Source organism: Apiospora aurea (genome assembly GCF_038362705.1).
Source record: "Apiospora aurea strain CBS 24483 chromosome Unknown utg000007l_segment0_segment0, whole genome shotgun sequence".
In the NCBI taxonomy this organism is placed as follows: domain Eukaryota; kingdom Fungi; phylum Ascomycota; class Sordariomycetes; order Amphisphaeriales; family Apiosporaceae; genus Apiospora; species Apiospora aurea.
This window is the reverse complement of record NW_027117394.1, coordinates 1637322-1659121: the sequence shown is the minus strand read 5'-3', so window position 1 is coordinate 1659121 and position 21800 is coordinate 1637322. Positions and strand designations below refer to the sequence as shown.

At 54.7% G+C, this 21800-nt stretch overlaps 8 protein-coding genes across 8 annotated transcripts; 3 read left to right on the top strand and 5 right to left on the bottom strand.

The window, feature by feature from the left end:
* Window positions 1-129: 129 nt before the first annotated feature.
* PG986_010786 (uncharacterized protein) lies at window positions 130-1897 on the bottom strand (the record flags this gene model as incomplete). Its single annotated transcript, XM_066847008.1, has 2 exons — window positions 130-1814; window positions 1882-1897. 2 exons carry the CDS (start codon window positions 1895-1897, stop codon window positions 130-132), a joined length of 1701 nt encoding a protein of 566 aa, XP_066696499.1.
* A 621-nt stretch (window positions 1898-2518) lies between these two features.
* Window positions 2519-3302, top strand: PG986_010785 (actin-like protein 2/3 complex subunit 4; the record flags this gene model as incomplete). The annotated part of the gene is made up of 5 exons (XM_066847007.1): window positions 2519-2521; window positions 2602-2928; window positions 3002-3127; window positions 3187-3231; window positions 3294-3302. The coding sequence occupies 5 exons, from the start codon at window positions 2519-2521 to the stop codon at window positions 3300-3302; spliced, it is 510 nt and encodes a 169-aa protein (XP_066696498.1).
* Window positions 3303-6204: 2902 nt separating this feature from the next.
* On the top strand, window positions 6205-8752 carry PG986_010784 (uncharacterized protein; the record flags this gene model as incomplete). The annotated part of the gene is made up of 4 exons (XM_066847006.1): window positions 6205-6609; window positions 6734-7844; window positions 7895-8292; window positions 8405-8752. The coding sequence occupies 4 exons, from the start codon at window positions 6205-6207 to the stop codon at window positions 8750-8752; spliced, it is 2262 nt and encodes a 753-aa protein (XP_066696497.1).
* Window positions 8753-10169: 1417 nt separating this feature from the next.
* Window positions 10170-10877, top strand: PG986_010783 (Phox-like protein; the record flags this gene model as incomplete). The annotated part of the gene is made up of 3 exons (XM_066847005.1): window positions 10170-10352; window positions 10435-10756; window positions 10849-10877. 3 exons carry the CDS (start codon window positions 10170-10172, stop codon window positions 10875-10877), a joined length of 534 nt encoding a protein of 177 aa, XP_066696496.1.
* Window positions 10878-11848: 971 nt separating this feature from the next.
* PG986_010782 (mitochondrial carrier protein RIM2) lies at window positions 11849-13150 on the bottom strand (the record flags this gene model as incomplete). Its single annotated transcript, XM_066847004.1, has 3 exons — window positions 11849-12061; window positions 12136-12898; window positions 12987-13150. The coding sequence occupies 3 exons, from the start codon at window positions 13148-13150 to the stop codon at window positions 11849-11851; spliced, it is 1140 nt and encodes a 379-aa protein (XP_066696495.1).
* Window positions 13151-13870: 720 nt separating this feature from the next.
* On the bottom strand, window positions 13871-14657 carry PG986_010781 (uncharacterized protein; the record flags this gene model as incomplete). Its single annotated transcript, XM_066847003.1, has 2 exons — window positions 13871-14419; window positions 14493-14657. 2 exons carry the CDS (start codon window positions 14655-14657, stop codon window positions 13871-13873), a joined length of 714 nt encoding a protein of 237 aa, XP_066696494.1.
* Window positions 14658-15225: 568 nt separating this feature from the next.
* PG986_010780 (uncharacterized protein) lies at window positions 15226-17230 on the bottom strand (the record flags this gene model as incomplete). Its single annotated transcript, XM_066847002.1, has 4 exons — window positions 15226-15761; window positions 15842-16143; window positions 16263-16341; window positions 16408-17230. 4 exons carry the CDS (start codon window positions 17228-17230, stop codon window positions 15226-15228), a joined length of 1740 nt encoding a protein of 579 aa, XP_066696493.1.
* A 1411-nt stretch (window positions 17231-18641) lies between these two features.
* Window positions 18642-21271, bottom strand: PG986_010779 (uncharacterized protein; the record flags this gene model as incomplete). Its single annotated transcript, XM_066847001.1, has 3 exons — window positions 18642-19172; window positions 19231-19602; window positions 19976-21271. The coding sequence occupies 3 exons, from the start codon at window positions 21269-21271 to the stop codon at window positions 18642-18644; spliced, it is 2199 nt and encodes a 732-aa protein (XP_066696492.1).
* Between the last annotated feature and the right edge of the window lie 529 nt (window positions 21272-21800).

Sequence of the window (21800 nt, the reverse complement as noted above, 5' to 3'; positions counted from 1 at the left end):
GGTAAATGGGTCCCCCCGATCAGCTGGTGTATCTAGTCTATCAACATACCCCAGCCTACCGTGCGCAAGTGAAGCGCCTGCCATGCCATACATTCATTATCATAGCCATACCGTTGCCCAACGTTGCGATTACTCGGTGGTACCATCGGCTGCAGGCAACGGGATCGCCTTGTAAAGGAGAATCAGGGCAGAGTGAGACTCGCCACCGCCAGCCAGGCCCTCGATCTTGTCAGCCGACACTTCCGTGACCTTGTCGTCGTTGAACCACCACCACTTGTCCTCCTCGTCTCGCTTCAGGCCCGTCTTGGGGTCGATAGGAGGCTCCTTCTTGACGTAGGCTGTGTAGTGGCCGCTGTCGGCACTGGCACCCTGATGGGTCACCACGCCGCGCAGCTCGTACAGTCCAGATTGGTTGGCGCCGTTGTCGTTGGCCAGGTCCTGGTGGATGAGGCTGTGGAGCTCTTTCTTGGCTTCCAGCAGCGCCGCTTCCTTCTCAGCCTCAAACTCGGCATCAGTCTTGAAAGACTCCGTCATCACAACGTCGCCGTCGGCCGTAGTTGGTGCTTTCTTCTCGTCCTTCTTGTCCTTGAGATCCTTCTTGTCGAGCTTAGCACCCATACCGCCGGCAATATCCTCCGCGCCGCCACCCTCGCGGATGTGCTTGCGTCGCTTGCGGGCACGCTCAATATCCTCTTCGTCTTTTCGGACCTCGCGAACCTTGTCTCGGACCGGGATGAGCAGCTTCTTCAGGTTGTCGTCGCAGAACTCAACGACATCCAGCTCGTGGGGGAATGTGACCTTTCGCATAATCTTGGCCTTCTTCTGCGTCTCCCGCTTCCAGAAGAAACGTACAAAGTGGACGGTGAGGTACTTGGGTGCCCGCGAGATCTTGGAGGTCCTGGTGTACACAGCTTCCCGTCCTAGTGCGCTCGAGTTCTTCTCGATCTTCTCCGTCAAACCTTTCTTGATACCATCGGTCAGATGGTTTGTAGAACCGTCAATATGGCAGTTCAGCTTCAAGAAAGGCTCCCTGGTCGTCACCGCCTCCTCACCACCTTCCCGGGCAGCTGGCTCATCGCACTCCAACACACTGGTAAACTCGCCGGCCATGTAGTTATCGACAAAGGGGACCTCCGAGGAATTGGGGTCATTCTTCAGCTTGAGCTTCTGGCGCAATTGTGACACGATTTGAGACCATGCTTCCTCCGCATCCTGCTGGGCATAGCCATGGCCGGTTCGTGATTGTTCGGCAAACTGAGGGAATGCGCTGCGCAGAGCGTTCAGGAAACCGTGGGGGATGTAGGGCTCCTGGGTCTGGGACATGTTCTTGTACAGATCTCGGAGTTGTCTTGTCAGATCCAATTGGGTAATGCTTCCGAAACCACCGCCACCACTGCCGGACGGCTCGTATTTGACCAGGGCGTCTTGGAGTTCGGGGACAGCACGCAGCGTTTGCAGTGTCGAGTTGAGGTAGCACGTGTTTCCCAGGTTGGTCAAGCCAGCGGGGGTGGCACCCTCCTGCTGGGCCTGCTCAGCCTCGGTCATGTCCTCAACGAACTTGATAGGATCCTTGGGTCGTGCGAGGGCAACGCCGCCGTCGCCGCCGGCGGTGCCCATCATCATGATGGTCTGGCCGGGCTTGAGGCCGAACTTGCTCATGTCGGCGTCATCCTTGAGGGGGCCGCCCTTCATCAGAATCTTCTGGCGATCGGGCTCGACTCCGGTTAAGCTGAACAGCTGAAACTTGAGGACCTCACCGGTGGATCCGGTATCGACCTCGACATCGTATTTCGTGCCCTGGTGCTTTACGACAACTTGCGGCAGAGGTTAGCTACGTTCGAAAGTGTGGAATGGGATGTAGGAAAGGCGTGGATGGCTTACTAGGTACAGCCGACATGGTGGCTAGAGGGGTCGACTTATAGCCGCTGCTCTGTTTGCTCTGTTTGTTGAATCCGCAGGAAGAAGTGTGGCGTGGATTGGAACCCGATACTAAAGGTTGTGGAGGTTTTCGAGAAAGAAAAAAAAGAGAAGGTCGTGACAAGGCAACGAAAAAGCGTCGTGTTCGCCTCTGGAATTGATGGGATGTAATGCTGCAGTCACAAGCCTCAGCGCCGGGGCGAGGGACAGCAAGCTTGGGTGGAGTGGCGGTTTAGGTAGGTACTGGACAGTGCACCCTGTCGAAGGTGGGGGAATCGGGAACTGGAGCTTTGGTCAGTCGGGCTACTACTACGTGTAAGCAGGTACTAGCCACAGTTGCAATCAATCGCGGGAGGCTGAATTGGGCCTTGCCTGCCCCACTCCCCTTTGGCTGCCGCCGCTGCTGCTTCGGCCTTAATTGGACTTGACAGCAGACAGTCGTCACCTCCTGTCCTGGTTGTAACTACAGCGTCGCCCTCAGCCTCACCCCCCCCCCACATGAACGAGAGGGAGAGCTGGTTGAGCTTCCGAATCCCAACTGTCTTCCTTTTGCCGTTGGTTGTAACGACAACTTGGTCTTGACGACCATCCCACGTCTACAATGGTACCCAACCGACTCCCATTCCTTTATGCGCCCGCCTCCCCCTCCGCCCGCCCTTCTAAGCTAACGAATGCCTGCCGCAGTCTCAATCTCTCCGCCCCTACCTCAAATGCGTCCGGAGCAGCGTAACGGCCGCCCTCTGCTTAGCCAACTTCGCTTCCCAAACATCCGAACGACACAATGTCCCTGAGGTCGAGGCCCAGACCTCGCCCGAGGTTCTGCTGAACCCCCTCGTCATTGCCCGAAACGAGAACGAGCGAGTCCTTATCGAGCCCAGCGTCAACAGTGTGCGCATAAGCATCAAGATCAAGCAGGCCGACGAAATCGAGAACATCCTGGTCCACAAGTTCACCCGCTTCTTGACCCAAAGAGCCGAGGCCTTCTTTATTCTGCGGAGGAAACCCGTCAAGGTCCGTTCTGCCGAGTGCCCAAGCGGCGCAACCGTGGATGTGGTCCCGTATCATACTGACGCCTGCCTAATAGGGATACGACATCTCCTTCCTCATCACCAACTTCCACACCGAAGAAATGCTGAAGCACAAGCTCGTCGACTTCATTATCCAATTCATGGAAGAAGTGGACAAGGAGATTTCAGAGATGAAGCTATTTGTATGCGCACCCCAGCATCATTACCCCTTTATCTGCTCCATAAGCTTACATCAGTACAGTTGAACGCCCGAGCACGATTCGTGGCTGAATCTTTCTTGACTCCAGTAAGTCACACATCTGCCCCTTCCATGACTGTTTACACCATGATGGCTGACCAAGATCCCAGTTCGATTAAGAGGGCGCAAGGAGTTGATGGGATGACCTGGCTGGCATATGGGAAGACTAAACACTACGACGCGGCGTCTGGGTACTTTCGGGCCGTGCCAGATACCAGGTTCCGAACAAGCCAAGCGGCCGATAACGAATGCATGATCATTTAGTACTCCCATCGCGTCTCAATCTTCCGGGTCACTCCCGCATCTTGGTGAACAGCTTACAGAGCGGGGGCTTGGCAACATGGGCCTCTCTTGTAAGCATGTGCAGGCAACCGTGACATTGGCCCTCTTATCTAGATCTAGGCCCACTCGGCATCGATTATCTGACGCCAGCATCCAAGGCTGCATCGACCGATATCAAATGTGTTTGCTCGTACGTCCACCTTCCGGTTGCGTAACATGCGGCTATCAACGTTCTCGAGTTCCTCGTCGCCTCAACCACGACCCAGACACTCGCTTCATACTCAACATCATCGTGAACTCTATACACGGACAATATCACCAGAGACCCGCTTCGCGGAGGGTACGGGTGGGCCCTTGAGGCCCACTTGAGTATACTCTCTTGAAGACGTCCTATGCCTTTGCCGATTTTTACCGGCTCGGTACACGGTGGGTTCCGAGTGATGACCTTTTCGCCTGCTTCCTACGATGAGCTGTATACAAGGCCTTTAAATTGCTTGACTGTAGGCGGCACTTCGACATTGAGCAACTCAGGGAGGTCTTCGCTGCCACTGAAATCACCTCGCTGGCTATAGATGGTCGGACCTCAAGCAGAACCAAGGTGGACTGGCAACGCACCCCTATGTATCTATCGACGGAGGCATGAGTCTAGACTAGCTATCTTGCCACCCTGCGTGAGACTCTTACTCTAACCGGTCGGAACATTACATAGGATGAAAGCTCTATGACTAAGCTCATATCCGCGGCGACTTTGCTTTATGACAGTTTGTCACGACCCCGATGATCCCCCAACACTCTTCCCACCAAGTGGAAATTCGCAATGACTCCAGTAACTTGTCACACCACTCTACGGTTGACACAGGTATGTCCTATAGCCATATTCTCTCTCTTTTCCTTTGGCCCCCGGAGCTAGACCACAGCAACGGGTTCGCCATGACCTGCTAGCTGACTACCATGCCCCTTTCACTGCCATTCCATCCACTCTTTCTAACATCTTCACTTTCCCTCCCACAGCTATAACCTATGAAAAATTAGGTTTATGACAAAGAAGCCTTGAGGCAGTCGTGTTGGGGGACATTGCGGTTCGCCAGAACGTATCTCCTTCATTGCATGTTTAGCGGTTATCCTTCCATAGGGCTCTACTGCGGGCGCTGGAACATGTTCAATATCGGCAGTAATCGAATGGCCATAGCCTCTTGGATATTCGCAATAATGCTTCATCGCTGGAACTGGGTATTAACTGACAGGTTATATAGTGTCCGTCTTTAATATACTCATGGCTATGTTAAACACTGTTAACGTAGGAGGATGCTAGGGTGTCTCATCATATGCTGTCCATGTAGTCTGAATGTGTTTTGTTTATTTTGTCCAGAGCAGAATAGCAATGGTACTCGGTGTTTTCTTCGCTCCCGGCAGATTCATCCCCTACGCTTCAGGCACCTACGTCCAACCTGGGAACACTTTCAATGGCATTGTGTTGGAACGCCGAGGTGAATACAACTTATCTGAACTTGGTATCCCCATCTTACATGCAGTCACGTAACCATCAGCCCTCAATAGGTCGACAGCTGTTCGTCTCTCGCAATTTCTTCCCTTCGAAGCCGAACTGATATGGTCTCCAAAAACCCAACTGGGTTGCACGGTTGATTCTGCATAACAACCACTTTCCTCAGCTCGCAACACATACGCTTGACGAGAAGAAGTAGTTCCCTCTTCACGCCAGTTTCATCACACCACGTCCACCTCACGCATTCCCGTTACCACCCTTGGCCAGCCTGTCCCTGCCACTTCAACAGATATTAACCGTGTAGGAACGGTTACATACTGACTGAATCACGATTCATACCAACTTGGTAAACCTCTTCCAGGTAAGTTCTGATGTCTCTATCCCACGAACCACACAAGGCTATCAGGCAATTTACTTGCTCTTGGTTGTCATTCCCCAACCGGTCGAGAAGTGCCTTGATGCCTCTCGTAAACTGATTAAGTCTTGACGACGACGACTTGACCAGCTTTACCGGCCCATTCTATCTTTATAAAGACATTGGTGGGATTGTTCTGGAGCCAGCTTGAACTTCTTGACGAGTGTTGAGATTGTCTGTCCTCAGGATTCACCCTTCAAGTCGTCACAATAATTACCTTCCACATAACTCTCACATGAACTCACCTCCCCCCGAAATCATACCAGCTCTGTTTTCATATCTATTCATTTACTGACGTTGCTGTCTTATGAAAGGCAGTACGGCGTCGGCCTCATATCCTCTTGTCAACTTCTGGTTGACATTACCCATCTACCATTAAAGGTAACCACTCATCCCATTTCTTATACATCCATCTATCTTGTGTTCACCAACCTTACTGCCTCATTTTTTGCGACATCTCTCCGATCTCAGACTTGACATTGTTAACTCCCTTGTTGTCAATTTATTTCTCCCACCCTCTGCCATCATAGGTAACCTTTCATCCCAACCCTTTCCACACTGCAACCCAAGCCCACGCCCATTGGCATTACATTTCCGGACCTTGCGTCTGTATTCACTGTCGACGACCCTCCTCCATTCACTGTTGACGACCCTCCATTCACTATCGACGAGCCTCTTCCATTCACTGTCGACGACTCTCCATTTTAGAACCTGACTTTGCTAACCTCCTTCACCTAACTTCTTGCGTCACAGTTAATCATTCATACACCTTATGCAAGCACACCCACAACCACAACCTACTACCACGCATACCATCAACATGAATAACCTCGTGAACATGCGTCGCCCTTCGCGGCTCGGGGCCAACCTCCCTGCCACTCAGGCAATTCCCACCGTCTCCGATGTCTCTTCCGACAAATCTGAGGGAGGCGCTCCTCTGCATGAGGTCCAGACCTTCAGCCAGATGAGAATGGGTCAGCTCGAGCGCAACCGCGTGCAGCGTGATGCTGCCGCTGCCACCGCTCCTGCTGGAGTTCCCAAGCCCACCAACAACCATGTCACTGACCATCGCGCCAATGGTTCGCCCGCCGCTGTTGGTCCTGTCCCTGCTGAGAAGCAGCAGCCCAAGGCCAAGAATGAGGGCCCCAAGGTTCACAAGCTCAACCCGGCTAGTGACATGTTCATTCCATCCAGCAGCACCTTCAACGATCTGACCAAGATTCAGGTAAGTTCATCCAATCGCATATGAAATGAGACTCATACACCCCCATTGCTGCCTGGCTATCTCATATGTTCCAGTATGCACCCGCGTGAGCCTAGTGGCTGACTTTCATCTAATGAAAACTCAGGCCGCTGATACCCAGAGTAAGTTGATGCAACTCCTGGAGAAGAAGGAGCAGTCGCAGAAGGCAGCAGCCGAGGAGCAGGAGTCCCGACCCGTCAAGAATGGCTTGACCAAGTCGGCCAGTACTGGAAGCTATGCCGGATCAACCCACTCCACACTCTCATCTGAGCAGGCCCAAGGCTATGCCAATGCCTCCGCCTTCACTAGAGCCCATCACCAGCAAGGCCCGGGCGCTGAGAACCATCAAGCTGGAAAGTCCCGAGCTTATCATCAGAACGACTATGGTCTGACTGCCTATGACAGCACCAAGCAGCTGGATCACACCACCGGTGCTACCAACTCTGGTGATCAGGATACTGACACCGGCTCCCAAGCTCTCACCCAACAGGGCTCGCCGGTGCCCCAGTATACCAAGACAGCTTCGCACACTGTCAACAATGGTTCTCAGGCTGTTCAATCTTGGGCCAAGGGCAAGGGCAAGTCTCGTCACAATACCATGAGTGACCGTGAGTACAAGTCTCTTCTTCCCATCCCCGACTTGGACGCCGGCGCAGCCCAATGCAGAGACATCGTCGTATTCCAGGCTGTTGACGACACTACCCGAGCCGAGCGATCCGGCATGCTGAACAGCATTGTCCCTTCGAGCGGCCTTCCCAGCCCGACCGTCCTCACCCACGCCGACAACATCCCCTTCACCCGGACCGCCGGAGACAGCCTTGCCGCCGCCCAGGTTCAACGCGGCGTCGTCCACATCGACAACATCCCCTTCGGCATCTCGCGCGCCGAGGTCATTGCTTTTGTGGGCAAGAACTCGCGCCTCCTCAATGACAGTGAGGAGCCCGTCCACATCATCATGGACCGCGTCACGAGCAAGACCCAGGATGTTTATGTCGAGTTCGCGAGCGACAAGGACGCCCAGGCCGTCGTCGAGCGCCACGCGAACAACGCCAATGGTGGCCGCTCAGCCCGCTTGGGTGACCGCCCCGTCCGCGTGAGCCTCTCGAGCCCCGCCAAGCTGATGGAGGCCCTCTTCCCCGTCGCCCGCGGCGTCAACTGGTACGGCTACATTCCGCACATCCTGCCACCCAACCATGACGAGCCCTTCTACAACTTCAGTGTGTGGGCCTCAGACGAGGAGCTGTCCATGGTAGCCAAGCATGCTGAGGAGCCTCGCCGCTCCCCTTCTCCAAGGACGCCCGCGAGCGTCCCTACGAGTGCATGATCAGCACCGTCAAGAAGTTTCCCTGGTTCATGACAGACCACATCACTCTGAAGCAGCGACACAACATCTACTACTGCTGCTACAAGCTCCTGACCACCCTGCAGGATGCTATCCAGAGAGAGGAGTGCGCTGTGCGTCTCACCCCTCAGCTCCTCAAGAGATTCATTGACGCCATGATGCTTTGCCCCGGTTTCACGGTCCTGCAGAAGGACAACTTTGCCCAGGAGGTCCGCATGAACGGTCCGGACATGTGCAAGTTCAACATGCCGCGCTTGGCCGAAGACTGGCGTCACCAGTATGCCCTGGCTCCTCGACCTGGAATCCCCATGGATGTCATGGAGGTAAGTAGAAAAGAAAGAAGAACATACCTTCGCCCCCTAGTCCTGCGCCGGCCAAATACATGCCTGGAGATTCTCAAGTACGAAGAAGCTAACCTCTGATGACCTCTATTAGTACTACATTGCCATCATCAGGGATGAGTCGACTCGTCACGCTGAAAGCCATGAGCTCAGCGTGAAGATGGAGCTTAGCAACATGCAGGCCTGCACCAGCGGCTACTGGGGCTACTTCTGGCACGAGGTCGGCTACCACACCATGAAGAATTTCGACAAGCTGACACTGCATGAGGCTGCCAAGATGGAGTTGTCCGCCGTCGACAGGATCCTCCGACGCGCCGTCGCCCACGCCGAAGCTATGCAGCTTCCCTTGGGTAACGATAACGGTACTCAGGCTTCGAACCAGTATCATCACCTTGGCTATCCCTCCGGCGCTTCTCGTAACGGCAAGATGCTCGCGTACTAGATCAAACGGACCCACAGCTCATCATCACCAACATGAATGGTGAGCGAGCGGCTTTGTTTGATCCGAGCCCGGATACATGCTCACCTCTACATCTGCTCTTATTACTTTGCTTGTACACTGAGGCCTTTTGGTTTGAAGGCCTCTCGACGTTGATGATACCACATAGGTTTCCCCCAAATATGTTAGGGGGCGGACCTTACGGACGCAATAAAGCATACATGCAGTATGCACCACGGGACTCGGAAAGAAAAGGGGAAAAAACAAAACAAAACACATGGCGGGTGTAAGAGCTACGGGTCTCGTGGGTATCGGACATTTGCGCGTGATGCAATCTCTTGGTTGTGCCCAAAGAAAGAAGGGGAACAGATAGCCATGCCTGTCGCAGTGGTTGCTGATGATACTTGACTGGCTTTTCTCTTCTTCACTTTGAGAGAGGTGAATCGATCTCTCTGCTCTCTGCTGCTATATTGTTGGCGAGTCCCGACTTCTCTCTCGGATTGTTCGCCTGGCCTGGCCAGGTTGGGGGTGGTGGTTCAGCCGAATGGAGGGTTTGGGGGATACGACAGCTTGCTGTGCTGGTTGGCCTGATCCGCTCTCAGCTGTGCAGAACTGAGCAAGACCGAGATACATGATATTTTCCTAGTTATACTTGATAGATCGTTACATTGCCCAAAATCGGTGTTGGTATTGATGTGTCGTGATGTGTCGTGATGTGTTGCGATGTGTTTGAAGAGGGTAGCCTTTGACAGACGAACAGCCCAGTAGGTAAGCAGTAGGTAAGAGCCCAAGAGCCCCAATGGCAATGGCTGGGTCGAGCCTACAGCAGGTTGATCAACCCCTCGAACTCCTCCTCCTCCCCCCCAAGTTTAGGCGTGTTGCGTTAGCGTTAGCGCCGGGTATTAACCTAGGTGATGGCGCTGTCAGCTCATCCCACTTTCCTCAATTGATTCGATTTGTCCCGCCTTTTGCCTTGCTTCCATGATAGCTGTCTGCGGTGCCCGTAGATCTACCATAACCCCCTCCTCTATCCCACCAGCCTCGCCCAGACCCAGTCACCCAGAAGCCAGAGCCAGAAGCAGGCTTGCTTGCAGCGCACGCCCTCGCTCTTCTTTCTGACGTCGCAACCCAACGACCAAACACTCTTCCACACTTCTACATCCGCACTCATTGCGCAGGTCCAAGGCGCCTGATCACACCCGTACTTCTCTACTCCACGTCCACGGTTCGAACTTCCTCGGCAACTACCTACCTACCTAGGTAGCAGTTAGATACCGCTAAGCGACCAAGACGTCAGCTTCGCGAGCTGACTGGGGTGCAACCAAACCACATCTTCAACACGGCGTCTTCCGGCTCGGTCCCAACCACTGGCTCGGCGCCGCAGCCGGCCGCAGCTCGCAACAGCAACAGCAACAGCACCATGGCTGCTAACAACAACGACCAGAACCAGGCGACCTCGCCTGCGCCCAAGTCCCCGACCTCGCCTCGAGGCATGGCCGGCATGGCGAGCATGTCCCGGCCCATCACCCAATCCATGCCCGACAACCGCCAGCAGTCCTTCGAGGAGATCTACGGCCCTCCCGAGAACTTCCTAGAGATCGAGGTATGCATTGCGCCCCTACCGATACAACCAGAACGAATGAAGGGGAAACCGAAGAAGCTAACAATTCTACTCTTTGTGACAGGTGCGCAACCCTCGAACCCACGGCATGGGCCGCGGCATGTACACCGACTACGAGATCGTCTGCCGGACCAACATCCCCGCCTTCAAGCTGCGCCAGTCGACGGTGCGCCGGCGCTACAGCGACTTTGAGTACTTCCGCGACATCCTCGAGCGCGAGAGCGCGCGCGTCACCATCCCGCCCCTGCCCGGCAAGGTCTTCACCAACCGCTTCAGCGACGACGTCATCGAGGGCCGCCGCGCCGGCCTGGAGAAGTTCCTCAAGATCGTCGTCGGCCACCCCCTGCTGCAGACGGGCAGTAAAGTGCTGGCCGCCTTTGTGCAGGGTGAGTACATATCTATCATTTCCCTGCCACCCGCCGCCCCAGCTTCTTATGTAGACGAGAAACTTCGAAAACTGACTGGGAACCAATTGTAGACCCCAACTGGGACCGCGCCGCGTGGTGACTTCGGTTACTTGATTCCTGGGCCAAGTCGTCGGACCCCCCTCGACAGCCCCGAAAATTACAAAAGAGATGCCCTGCGCCACAGACATCAACCCCGCTGTTGGCCAAGCTGTCTTGGCCACAGGATGAATGACGATGGTTGGTTAGGTCGAAGGAATCAGCGCCCACAAGCTGTGAAATGCCACCTAGGTACCCGGCAGAAGATGGACGGAATCAGGCATTCTGGGATACATGGACGACGGAAAGTGGGAAACAGCGACTGCCTACTCAGGACTCCCCCACGACCGCTCGCATTTTCTTATTTGCTCAGGCTTATTATGGCACGGCCGGCTCTTTCACTCTTAAAATCTGGTGTTATTGCGACATTTGCGACATGATATCCTTCTGTGTTACTTGAAAAATTAGCTCAGCAATGAATGCCGAATCCTTCGCAAACGAGGCCCTCTGTTGTATGATTACCTACCTAGGCTCACCAAGAATATACGAATGTGACCGAACCGCGACAAAACGGAGGCGTCCGTGTACATAGTATATCCAAAAATGGTGATCTCTTCTCTCGACTGGCTATCGGCATATATCTCGTGCATATGGATTCGTTATTGTTATATACATAATTCTTCTACAATACCGTTACATGCTTGAATCCCAACGACATGCCCCTCCCTGAAGCGAGCACATTCCCCTCCCCAACGCCAGATGTTTATGCTAAATGCTCAGTTATATGCCATCCCTTGTCTCTATCCTTGGGTCTCTATAAGTAGGTTTGATGTACAATGTAGCGTTTTTTTTCGTGCCCAGGAGAGCTGGGGGGAAAAGGGGGCGGTTCTGGTGTGCCTTTTTTTTTGTGTTGCTTGGCACGGCGCGGTGGTGAGTGTGGTTGGGTCTTCTTTCCTTTTTTTCTTTCTCTCCGAGTAAGTGTTATACATAGTCGTCGTAAATAGTAGTGTAATGTGGCGTGGTGTAGACTACTGTTTAGCTCTTGGATCCGAAGAGCTTCAGGATGGCTTCGTACATGCCGAACATGACGGCGGCGGAGGGGATGGTGCGCATCAGGTGCGGCGTCAGGCCACCGTACAGGCCTAGGAAGCCTTCTTCCTTGAACACGAGCTTGAAGCAGTGGACTAGACCGGTATACTTGGGCCGCCCGTCGGCCATGGGGGCTTGTCGGAGACGTGTCCGTGCAACCTGTAGGTGGGTATATTTAGTCAACACTCTCTTGAGACTTTGAAGCCAAAGTTTTTAGCTTGAGAGTAACTTACCTCATGCGGATATGCCAGGATAGCGGCCACGGCCTTGGACGCACCGGCGCTCATGAAGTTGCCGGTCCAGTCCACAGTGTTGTCCCACCACGTCTTGTCCCGCCCGCTCTCCACAATACGGGCCTCGCGGTGGCGGAGGCGCTCCTTGAAGTTCTCGTACAGCACCCAGTGCAGCGTCGACTCGGTGACGCCCAGGTAGCTCGCGCTCATGCCCTTGAAGAAGCCCGTGGGCCCCTCCTTGCGCAGGACCTGCCGGATGCAGTCCCAGCTGTTGCGGTACGCGCGTCGGCTCACGTCGCCCTTGCGGGCGGCGTCGTTCTTGTCGAGCTGCAGGCGCGTCTTGACGAGCCAGATGGGGTTGGTGGCGGTGCTGGTCGCGATGCCCGCCGTCGCGGCGGCCGACAGGTGCACCCACGGGTTGGAGGCGTCGGTGCCCGTCCAGGTCGAGTAGGCCCGTTTGCCCGTGCCGTAGACGTAGAAGTTGATGCTGCGCGCGGGGATCACGCCCACCAGGTTCGGCCCCAGGCCCTTGAACAGGGCCCGCCACCCCTCCAGCCGGTACACGTCCCGCAGGATTTGGAACGTCTCCGCCAGGTGGTACCGCATCGACCGCAGCGCCGTCATGCGCACGTGGCCGCCGCCGGCCGTCGCCGTCGCGGCCTCGCGCGCGGCGCGCAGCTGGGCTTGGTAGAAGTCGGATTGCAGGCGGGTCTTGAGGACGTCGAGGGGCGCGGTGAAGACGGCGGCCGTCATGCCTCCGACACTGTAAAGAGACAAAAAGTTTTCATGTCAGCGCCCAGGCCCCAATTTCTATTGTTATTGCACATTGGCGGGGGGACGGGGGCGCATACCCTCCTGCGACCATGTGCGGCCACGATTTGGCGAACGGCGACTTTTCTTGCTTGAGTGCGCCCGCATCCTTTTCTGGTAATACGTCGCCGAGCTCTCTGGACTGTGCCAGCGGCGAGGGCGCCGGCACCTGCAGGCCTTCCCGGGGCCGGTTCGTGAACGTCATGATTTTCGGACTCGGAGTTTGTGTCGTCGTAAAGATGTTTGTGTGCGTTGCTATTATGGAGAATAGGTGGGCGCTCAGCCTTGGGAGGGCCGGCCGAGTCGGGCTTTCGTCGAGCGGTGGTGGTGTTGGTGGGCGGTTTTATCGCAGAAGAGGTGTGCTGTGCTACCGGGAAGCCATCAATGACATGGCAATGCAGGCAAAAAGATCGGGAGAAGTTCGTTCCAATGTCGAGATGTCTGCGGCGGGCGAAGCTGTGTGCGTCTATGTGGGATGGACAAGATAAAAGAAAGAGTTACGCCATGCAAATGCTATCGGACTAGCATCAGCTTGGAGAGTCTAGGTTGTCGATAGCACAAAATCGGATGGGGGCCTATTTTTTTTCTGCTTCGCTATCATTTTGCACCTATCACCGCGCTGGAAAAAGTCGATGCGCGTCAGGCCTCTGCTCAATTAATTCCCAAGGAGGCAATGCAATGGATGACTAACCCGAGTGGGGTTGCCTTGCCTTTTTGGCAGGCGCTGTCATTCCTGTCACTGCAACAGAATCTCAGTTGCTATCGTGCATGGAAATGTACCAATAGATGCATATGTAGGAACATCATATAGTTAGTTGACAGTCGTCAAAAGCCTAGGAGAGGGGGTCTCCGTCAAATGGGGGATGACATTTGCCTCTCCTAAGTTCCAGTCAAGATACCCTTCATCTTCGACACAGTTGCTGCATTAGAAATCCTGTAGCCCCGTTTCGCCCTGCAACCTGCTCTTATCCTTAGACGCGGCAGGCTCGTCTTCTCCTTCTTCGCCAATCCAGCTAGGCTCCTCGTCACCGAACCAGGCCTCTTCCTCATCCTGGCGCTCCATCTCGTCAAACGCGTCGTTGCCGTCCACGGGCCCGTAGTCAAAGTCCTCGTCGCGTCCCAGGATGAACCGGTTCCGTATGAAGTCGTCCCATCGCTGCTGTCCTTCCTCCTGTGATTCTGGCTTGCTGCTGGTCTGCGCTTCGTCCTGCAGCAGCACCTCCCCGAGGCCGGCCGGCAAAGTAGTAGTGGTGGCCGTTGCCGCCGCCGCCGTTGAGTTAGCTCGACTGCTGGATGGCTGCCCTGACGCGCTCTCCTGCCCATTGCTGGCGGAGGACTCCTTAAGTTGCGATAGTTTGGCTTCCCCCGTCGCAGGTCGACCTCTAGCACCCGCGACCACCCTTTTTCCGTCCTTCCAATTCGCGCTCTTCTGCGGACTGGAAGCGACGAATGAGGGAATCATACAATAGCGGATCTACGATTAGAGTGAGCAGTGAGCAGTATTTAATAAGTGATCAATTTTGTTTCGATTCGAATTTCGTACCCACGAGTTCATGTTCTAAAGACCTGAAGTAATCCGGGTTCTTGTCCAGATACGCGCGACGGCGGTTCTGGATCCGGATTTGCGCCGATCTGGCCGGGCTTCGCACCGGTCGCGGCTGAGGCCTGCCTGCTGGGGACTCCGGTCGATCCAAGGACATGAGATCCGCCATCGCGAGAAACCACGGGCGCAACAGCTGGCTACTGCTGCCGCACGATGAAAAGGGTGTTGAGCGGTTGTTCCGACGACTTATGGTGGTGTCGGCGTGGCCATATTTCAAATGTAATGACCGGTCAACAGGTCCAAGTGCGGGCGGTGGGTACTAGAAATCGGTGCTGCGGGTATACCGGAGCCGACACTTCCAAACCACCTCGAGCTCCAATCCTATCCCAGTGGCGATTCCCTATTACGTATTGCGTTCGAAGGGGAACAGATCACTAAAATTTCTCTCCAGCTTACAGTCTACTACGAAGGTCAGACCACAATGGAAAATATCATGCGGGGTTCTCATGTGCCATCCCTGCGTGGCATACCTTCAGAAAGCAAGATGCATGAAGCAGAGGCAGACGGACATCAACCGTATCTGGCCCTGCGAAGGTTGGTGTTGTTGAGGGTCTCTTTTTAAGTATACTATTAAATGATATCCATTTTTGACACAAGCGCACTTTAGCTTTCTCAGTTACTCGGTGAAATCCTAGAGTAAAGCCACAGAGTCCTGAATTATATATACTCCTCCTCGATCACGCATTCGGAACACCAGGAGCCGCCGCCGCCAACATCTCCTCAAACCTCGGCGTACCCAACCCCGTAACCGTATCCCACCCCGCCGTCGCATTCCACCTCGCGCCGCCCGGCACCCCACCGCTGCACCCCGCCGAGTACCCCGTCGTGATATCCGTGAAGGCCGCGGAGTTATTGTAGAGCCACGGGTTCAGGAACCCGAGCGGCGGCTCGCCCTGCGATTTGCGCGCCGCGTTCAGCAGCGCGATGACGCCCGCAAACGCCGGGCCGCTGGCGCTCGTGCCCCCGACGCGGATCTCGCGGCCCTTGTCGAAGACGGCAAAGTTGGACGCCTGCGCCGCCACGTCCGGGATGGCCCGCCCCGTGGCGTTGAAGAACTCGGAGTAGGTCGAGCCGATGCCGGAGAGGTAGGTCCCGACCGTCTCTTCCTGCCAGGCGGGGCGGTCCCAGAAGGTGCTGAAGCCGCCGCCGGAGAAGTCGACGCCCTTCTCGGGGCCAACGCCGGTTGTGCCACCCACGGCAGTCACGTAAGGGCCTGCAGAGGAGGGAGTTTTGTTAGCATTTTGCAATGTCTTCAGTTGGTACTTGTAGATAGGAGAGGGGGTAAAGACTCACAAGCAGCTGGGAACGATGCCTCGAAGAAGGTAGCATTGTCGGTGTTGCGAATGCAATAAGCACCGGGGCCAGAATCCCCCGACGAGAAGATTACGCTAACACCGCGCGCACCAAGTTGCATGAACATATTGCATACTTTCAAGGCATACTCTCGCGGAATGGACTGCTCCTCTTCGCCGTAGGAAGTCGACAGGGTCTGCGGGAGATCGGCATCATCTTGGGCCAAGATGTAGGTCAAAAACTCCAAGTACGGCTCGTTGTCACCCGGCGGCGTGGGCTGCGTCCTAGTAGGAACAAGAGGCCTTCGAAAAAGGTTAGTAATAGACCATTGCAATCGGCTTACTCAAGTGTCAAAACTTACCCCCTACGTAGATGTTAGCAACGGACATTTCATTAAGGAATTCGCAGGACATAGACTTACCGACCTCCTGTGCTATATTCTAACACAGGTATTGGCTGAGCAACGCCCACCACGTACTGAAGATCCAAATTCGCCTCAACTATGCGTCGTCAGATTTGAGTTCCTGCGTTCGATAAAACATGCGAAAGAAAGAAAAAGTTCCCACCACTGCTGTCGGTGCTGTCTTGGTCGTCCAAACCTCCATTGACCAACTGCACGGTGAAGTTCTGCCCCTTGGCAGCCGGGGCGTACTGCGACTCGAAAATCTGCAGGTCCGAGTACCGAGCGTACTCCTCGAGGTACGATGCGATGGCCAGCAGGTTCCCGGTGCTGGGTGCCGTGTAGTTGATGTTGTACAACGACTTGAGACATGCGGGCGTGACAGGGCTGCATGAGACAGCATCTGACGTCTGGGCCGCCGTCCTAAAGTTATCAGCCTTTTCGTCATCGTCCGGGAAGTGCACCTCGAACACGGTCGACTTCCTGGTCGAGAACCGCCCGAAACGCGTCGTCGGCTGCACTATGTCGACGTGCGTCACCAGCTCGTCGGGGACGCTGTACGCCAAGGTGCGGAGTTGCGGCCCGTCGCTGTCCTCGTACTGGTACCAGGCAAACTTGGTTTCCAACAGCGCATCGGCCTTGGCGACGGTCGTGTTGATGGTGATGAGATCATTGTCCACGGTCGGCTCGATCCCGCTCCCGGCGATCCAGTTCGTGACGCTGGTCGTCGCCTGTTGTGACGGCGCGGTGAAGGCTCTCACTTCGTCCCGCGAGAGGTGCATGCCGTAATTGGCGTGGCCGGGGGTGGAGATCTCCAGCACGGCCTGCTCCAGCGCGGCGGCGCGCTGCTGACGAAGAGCAACGCGCAGGAGGATGGGGTCTGACGGGGAGGCATCGCGCACGAAAGTCCAACCGCGGGGGACGCCGTCGAGGCTGTCGACTATTCGGCCTGCCACCACACCGGCACACAGAGCGAGCAGGGTCAGCATGTTGGCGAAGATGCGCGGGCTCTCTAAGTAAGGGATACTATGAGCAGCCTGGAGGTAGGGACATGTGCTGTGCTCGTTCGCCTGGCAAGGTCCGGGGTGGGAAGGAGGGGTTTCTCGAGCATATTTATACTCTTCACATTACTGCATGGCGTGCTACTGTCATGTCATGATCCCGCGAATCCTACACAGGAAGGTCATCGGATTGCATATCTCCTGTGCCTAGTCATGCAAGATGGTTGCAGGAATGCCCCATAAACGGGGTCACGGCTTATCGTTTTGGCTGCTAAGCTCACCGTTTCCATTCTTGGCAGGTCGTCAAGCACGGCACATGTCTAGGTAGGTAGGCAGTCGGGCACAGCCGCTCTAGGCGGTTGGTTAAGCTGCCAAGTTAAAGCTTATCAGGGCGGCCGCACTGACGGCTGAGGCTCGTAGTGGACTCGTGCATGGGGGAAAGAGACACACACCACTGCATGTGCTTTCTTCCGATAGGCCCGAGACGGAAGCAATATTCTGCCACTTCCACTGGGGTCTACACTGGCTAAAGACAAAAAGCCGGACCACGGCGCGGATATGGCAGGTCGCATGCGAGGCGGACATCGCAATTCCAAGCATTCAATGCATGCAAGGAACGGAATCTCGTCCTGTGCTGTACTCGCGGCTGGATAAGTACCGGCTGCGGGGTATCATGTAGGGATCCCAGGCCCGAGCGTGCCATTTGGGGCCTCTTGGTAATCTGCAACGATCTCTAGCTTGATGCCTGTTCCAACCTGCTGAACTGTAGGTCTTTCTTGGTAGACACTCTCTCCTGCCTTTCGATTCTTCACCACACTTGGTGCGAAATTGGAGATGGTTGGTGTGTTCAGGTCCCTCGGTCATTGTCCTGAGCTACGTTCATCCGGTTTCGATCACGACGTTCCTGGGCTCATACGCGACTTATCCTGGTTCGCGATTAGTGTTTGGCATCGGTGCGAATGTCGCACCAGCACAAATAGGTAGTATGGTGCAATACAACTCAATGATATAGAGCGACTTCTCATCCGACCAGAGGCAGGCCTGACTCTGGTATGGCACATCCAGCGTTGTCGCACTCATTCTTGATCGTCCACTCCAATTGATCCTGGGCTTCCACGCTGTTATTATTTCTCGCTATCTCTCCACTGCAGTTTGGTTGAGTAGGATGAACGGTCGCTACCATGCCTGGAGTGAAGGAGCGAAGGACGCACCGAGCGACTACCTACCTGGCAGATAGCCTCTAACGTCTCCTCACCCAAGTCTGTTGCGCTCCGAAGATTGCATATTTGAACCAACGTTTTACGAGCGAATAACGGCTGTGAGCGACATTAACCAAAGTACGAGGGACCTGAATATGTGTATTCTATCTTGGCAACTTAAGAAGCACGAGTCGTTCCTTCTAAGCTGTTTCCACGCTGACATCCGCCTCCTGGCGCCGACGTTGTCTTGTGACCCAATCGGATATCACATTCAAGTGCGACGGTTGATCTTTATCATCGTCATCTAGATCCTTGCCCTTGCTTCCATACACCTCCGGCAGTTCTGGGGGAAGTTCCTCGTCGATCCTGACTTCGATTTCTGGCCCGTGGGAGTCCCCGACCTTGAGAACACGCCTCGTCGTAACCACGGCAGGTCGGATCCAATCTCCCGGCACCGAAAGCAGCTCTCCGAAGCTGCCCTTCTTCCGGCGCTGCCGGACTCCATAGAGGAGCCCGAAGGCGGCGAGGTAGGTGGCCAAGGAGACCACCACTGTCGTGATGGCGAACGACCTCGTCTGTCCCGGTATCTCAAAGTCGAACATGTCCATCCCGTACAGTGTCGACACGAAGCCGAGCGGTAAGTACGTGATGGTCATGACGGTGAAAACCAGAATGTACTCGTTGATGTTGGTGCCCTTCGTGGCCTCCCGTACTGACGTCGCACTGAAGAGCTAAAAGCACCTGGATCAGCTAACTCGCTTCTCTTCTCTCATGACTGAAGTTACTTACACCGTCCCGAAGAGTCTTGACCTCCTGCGTCTTGCGCTCGATCCTGTCTAGCAGGTCCTTCTCGTACTTGTTATATTGACGGAAAACGATTGTCCAGTTGTGACTTATCACATCTGAGCAAGCTTTCCACGATGCAGCATTGGGGGGTTCCTCTCCGTAATAATCCGTTCCGTCCTCCATAAGGCGTGTCATTATTGCGTTGATTCTTGACTGCGGAAGTTCCAGATCGTGACCTGTCTCTTTAATCCATTCGGTGGAGATTCTTAGTAGCTCAGTGACGAAGAAGTACCTGTCCGAGCTCTGAAACTTGCTATCAGAGCTCGTTTCGAACATCAGCGAAGACCTTTTCTTCGAATCGAAAACATCTTCGAGCTAAAGCCCATCAGCGGTTGGCCTACGTGGTAATCTCGGCGTGATGAGACCTGATATAGAGATGGTTCACTTACCCGTACATGAAGCACCTCATCCAGCCCAGTCAGCAACTTCTTCCATTCTTTATGCCAAACCTCCAGAATGACCAGAATGGCCCTCTGGTAGATCGCAAACCCCCGAACCACATGCAAGTTCTAATCCCGTCTTTGCTTCTCTCTTCGGGGTCCACTCTTGAGGACTCCGAGGCCCATAGAGGGAACCGCCAGTCCTCGCTATCGGACAAGCATAGCCCTCGAAATACAGGGTGTGGCTGAGAGTAACTCGTCGTCAACCATAACGATACTCTTTTCTCTGTCATCTCCATGAGGCTCACTGCATCTGTACCAGCCCCTTGAGGGGGTTTCCTCTCGAAAGTACCCACGACGCGGGATAGTTTGATACCGCCCTCGTCGTTACTACCCCAAGTACCTTCCTCTTCGATGGGCGAGAACACACGAATCGTCAGGTGCATGGTTTCCGTCCACAAGGAAGCATTGCTCATAAAGTATGACCAGACCGGCTTTCCAGTGGCCAGATCCCGATTCGTCTCAGCGGCATTTAAGCCAACTCGAGGGCGGATGGTCTTCCATGGCCCCGTGAACGACAATAGGAAAACTATGGCCAATTCAGCTACCTCGGATCTAAGTCCAATGGGTGCAATGACGGCAGAGTGCGATACAGTATTTGCCATGTTAGCCAAACTCATAAAGGTATCACCCATGCCGATTGAAGGGGCTCGGACGAAACTCCATGAGCCATATTCATGCTTGCCCGCCGTTACCGAAGGTTCAAGGCCCCAATAGTATTTAAGCGGCTCGTTTATCCAATCGTCTGATATCGATCTCCTCCACTCTTGAATCATGAGCTTTGCGAGTAGTCCGTTTGCAATAAGCCGGTCTGGCTTAGCACCTGCAAACCTCTGTTTCATTTTTACAAAGGTGTCTCCCCGTTTCAACCAAATGTCCATATTTCTCTTAGTGGGCAGTTCATTGGAGAGCTTCCCCAGTTTCATGAAGAAGAAGAAATCAGTTTCCTCTGAGTTTGACGCGCGTAAAGAAGCGCGTATAACCTCAGGATCGACACCAGTCGAGGCCAGGTTCTTCTGGATGAATTCGGGAAAGCCCCAAACAGCTAGAATGATAAGCATGGCTATTCTATCAGTGCGCACACTCCCGAAGTCGTAGCAAAGGGACTGGAGCGAGTAGTTCGAGTCGGTCTTGTGTAGCTCCTGCTCTTTAGCGCCCACCTCGATGTCGACAAGAGCCTCGTCCGAGAGCGACCAGGGCTCCTCGAGATCTAACGCGGCTCTCAGATGAGCCGTCTGGCCAGAATCGCGCCATGCGTCCGACAGAGAAGCTTTGAGTAGGGTGATTTGGCGCTCGCTGTTATGAAGGAGCTGTTTGAGCAGCTCGTTCATCTCCTTCTCGACTGTGTTCTGTACTAAAGCGGCCAAGCTATTGGCCAGCTGTTGTTGGACATCATTTAGAGAAGAGTCGGGTGGTATTGGAGTTGGACTGCTGCTTGGTCCCTGTAATCCGTTTGGTGGCTTGTCTGGACCTGTCTTGGCAGACGTTGCCTCGGGCTGAACATGCTGGGCGCCGGATGGCTTTCCCTCTGTACCCCGCTCCATGTGTTTCCAGTTGGCTATATCAATACCAGCACAAGGGTGAAATATTGAAGAAGCATTGAATTAAATCTTCAACGGCGTCGTCACGAACTCGGATGACTGTTCCTTGCGAGACACAAAAGGCAAACTTTTGCCCGCATTCGAAGGACCAAGAGTCTGTTTACTACGATGCACACAGCATGGAGGGGAACTCGGGGAAGATTCCCCGTAACGGCACGGAAAAAGGAACATAAGCTACAGGCTCGCAGCCCCAAGCCCTGCCCAGCATAATCGAACCAGGCGTAGCACACAAGTCGGGCCCGCTGCTCTCCATCGCACAGTGGCTTCCATCGCTGCCTCCTCGCACAGAATGACCGAAGGCATGTTGACAAGCTCAGGTTCGGACGAGAAAGCTTGGGGAAGGCGAAGGGATTCGGGACGGGCCGTCGCGGGGTACAATGAGACGGAGGACTGTCAGATAAGGTGGTTGGCACTGTCAAATGGAAGTAGCGGTATATTGCCCGCTTTTGCCGATAAATAGCCGAACTAGCTT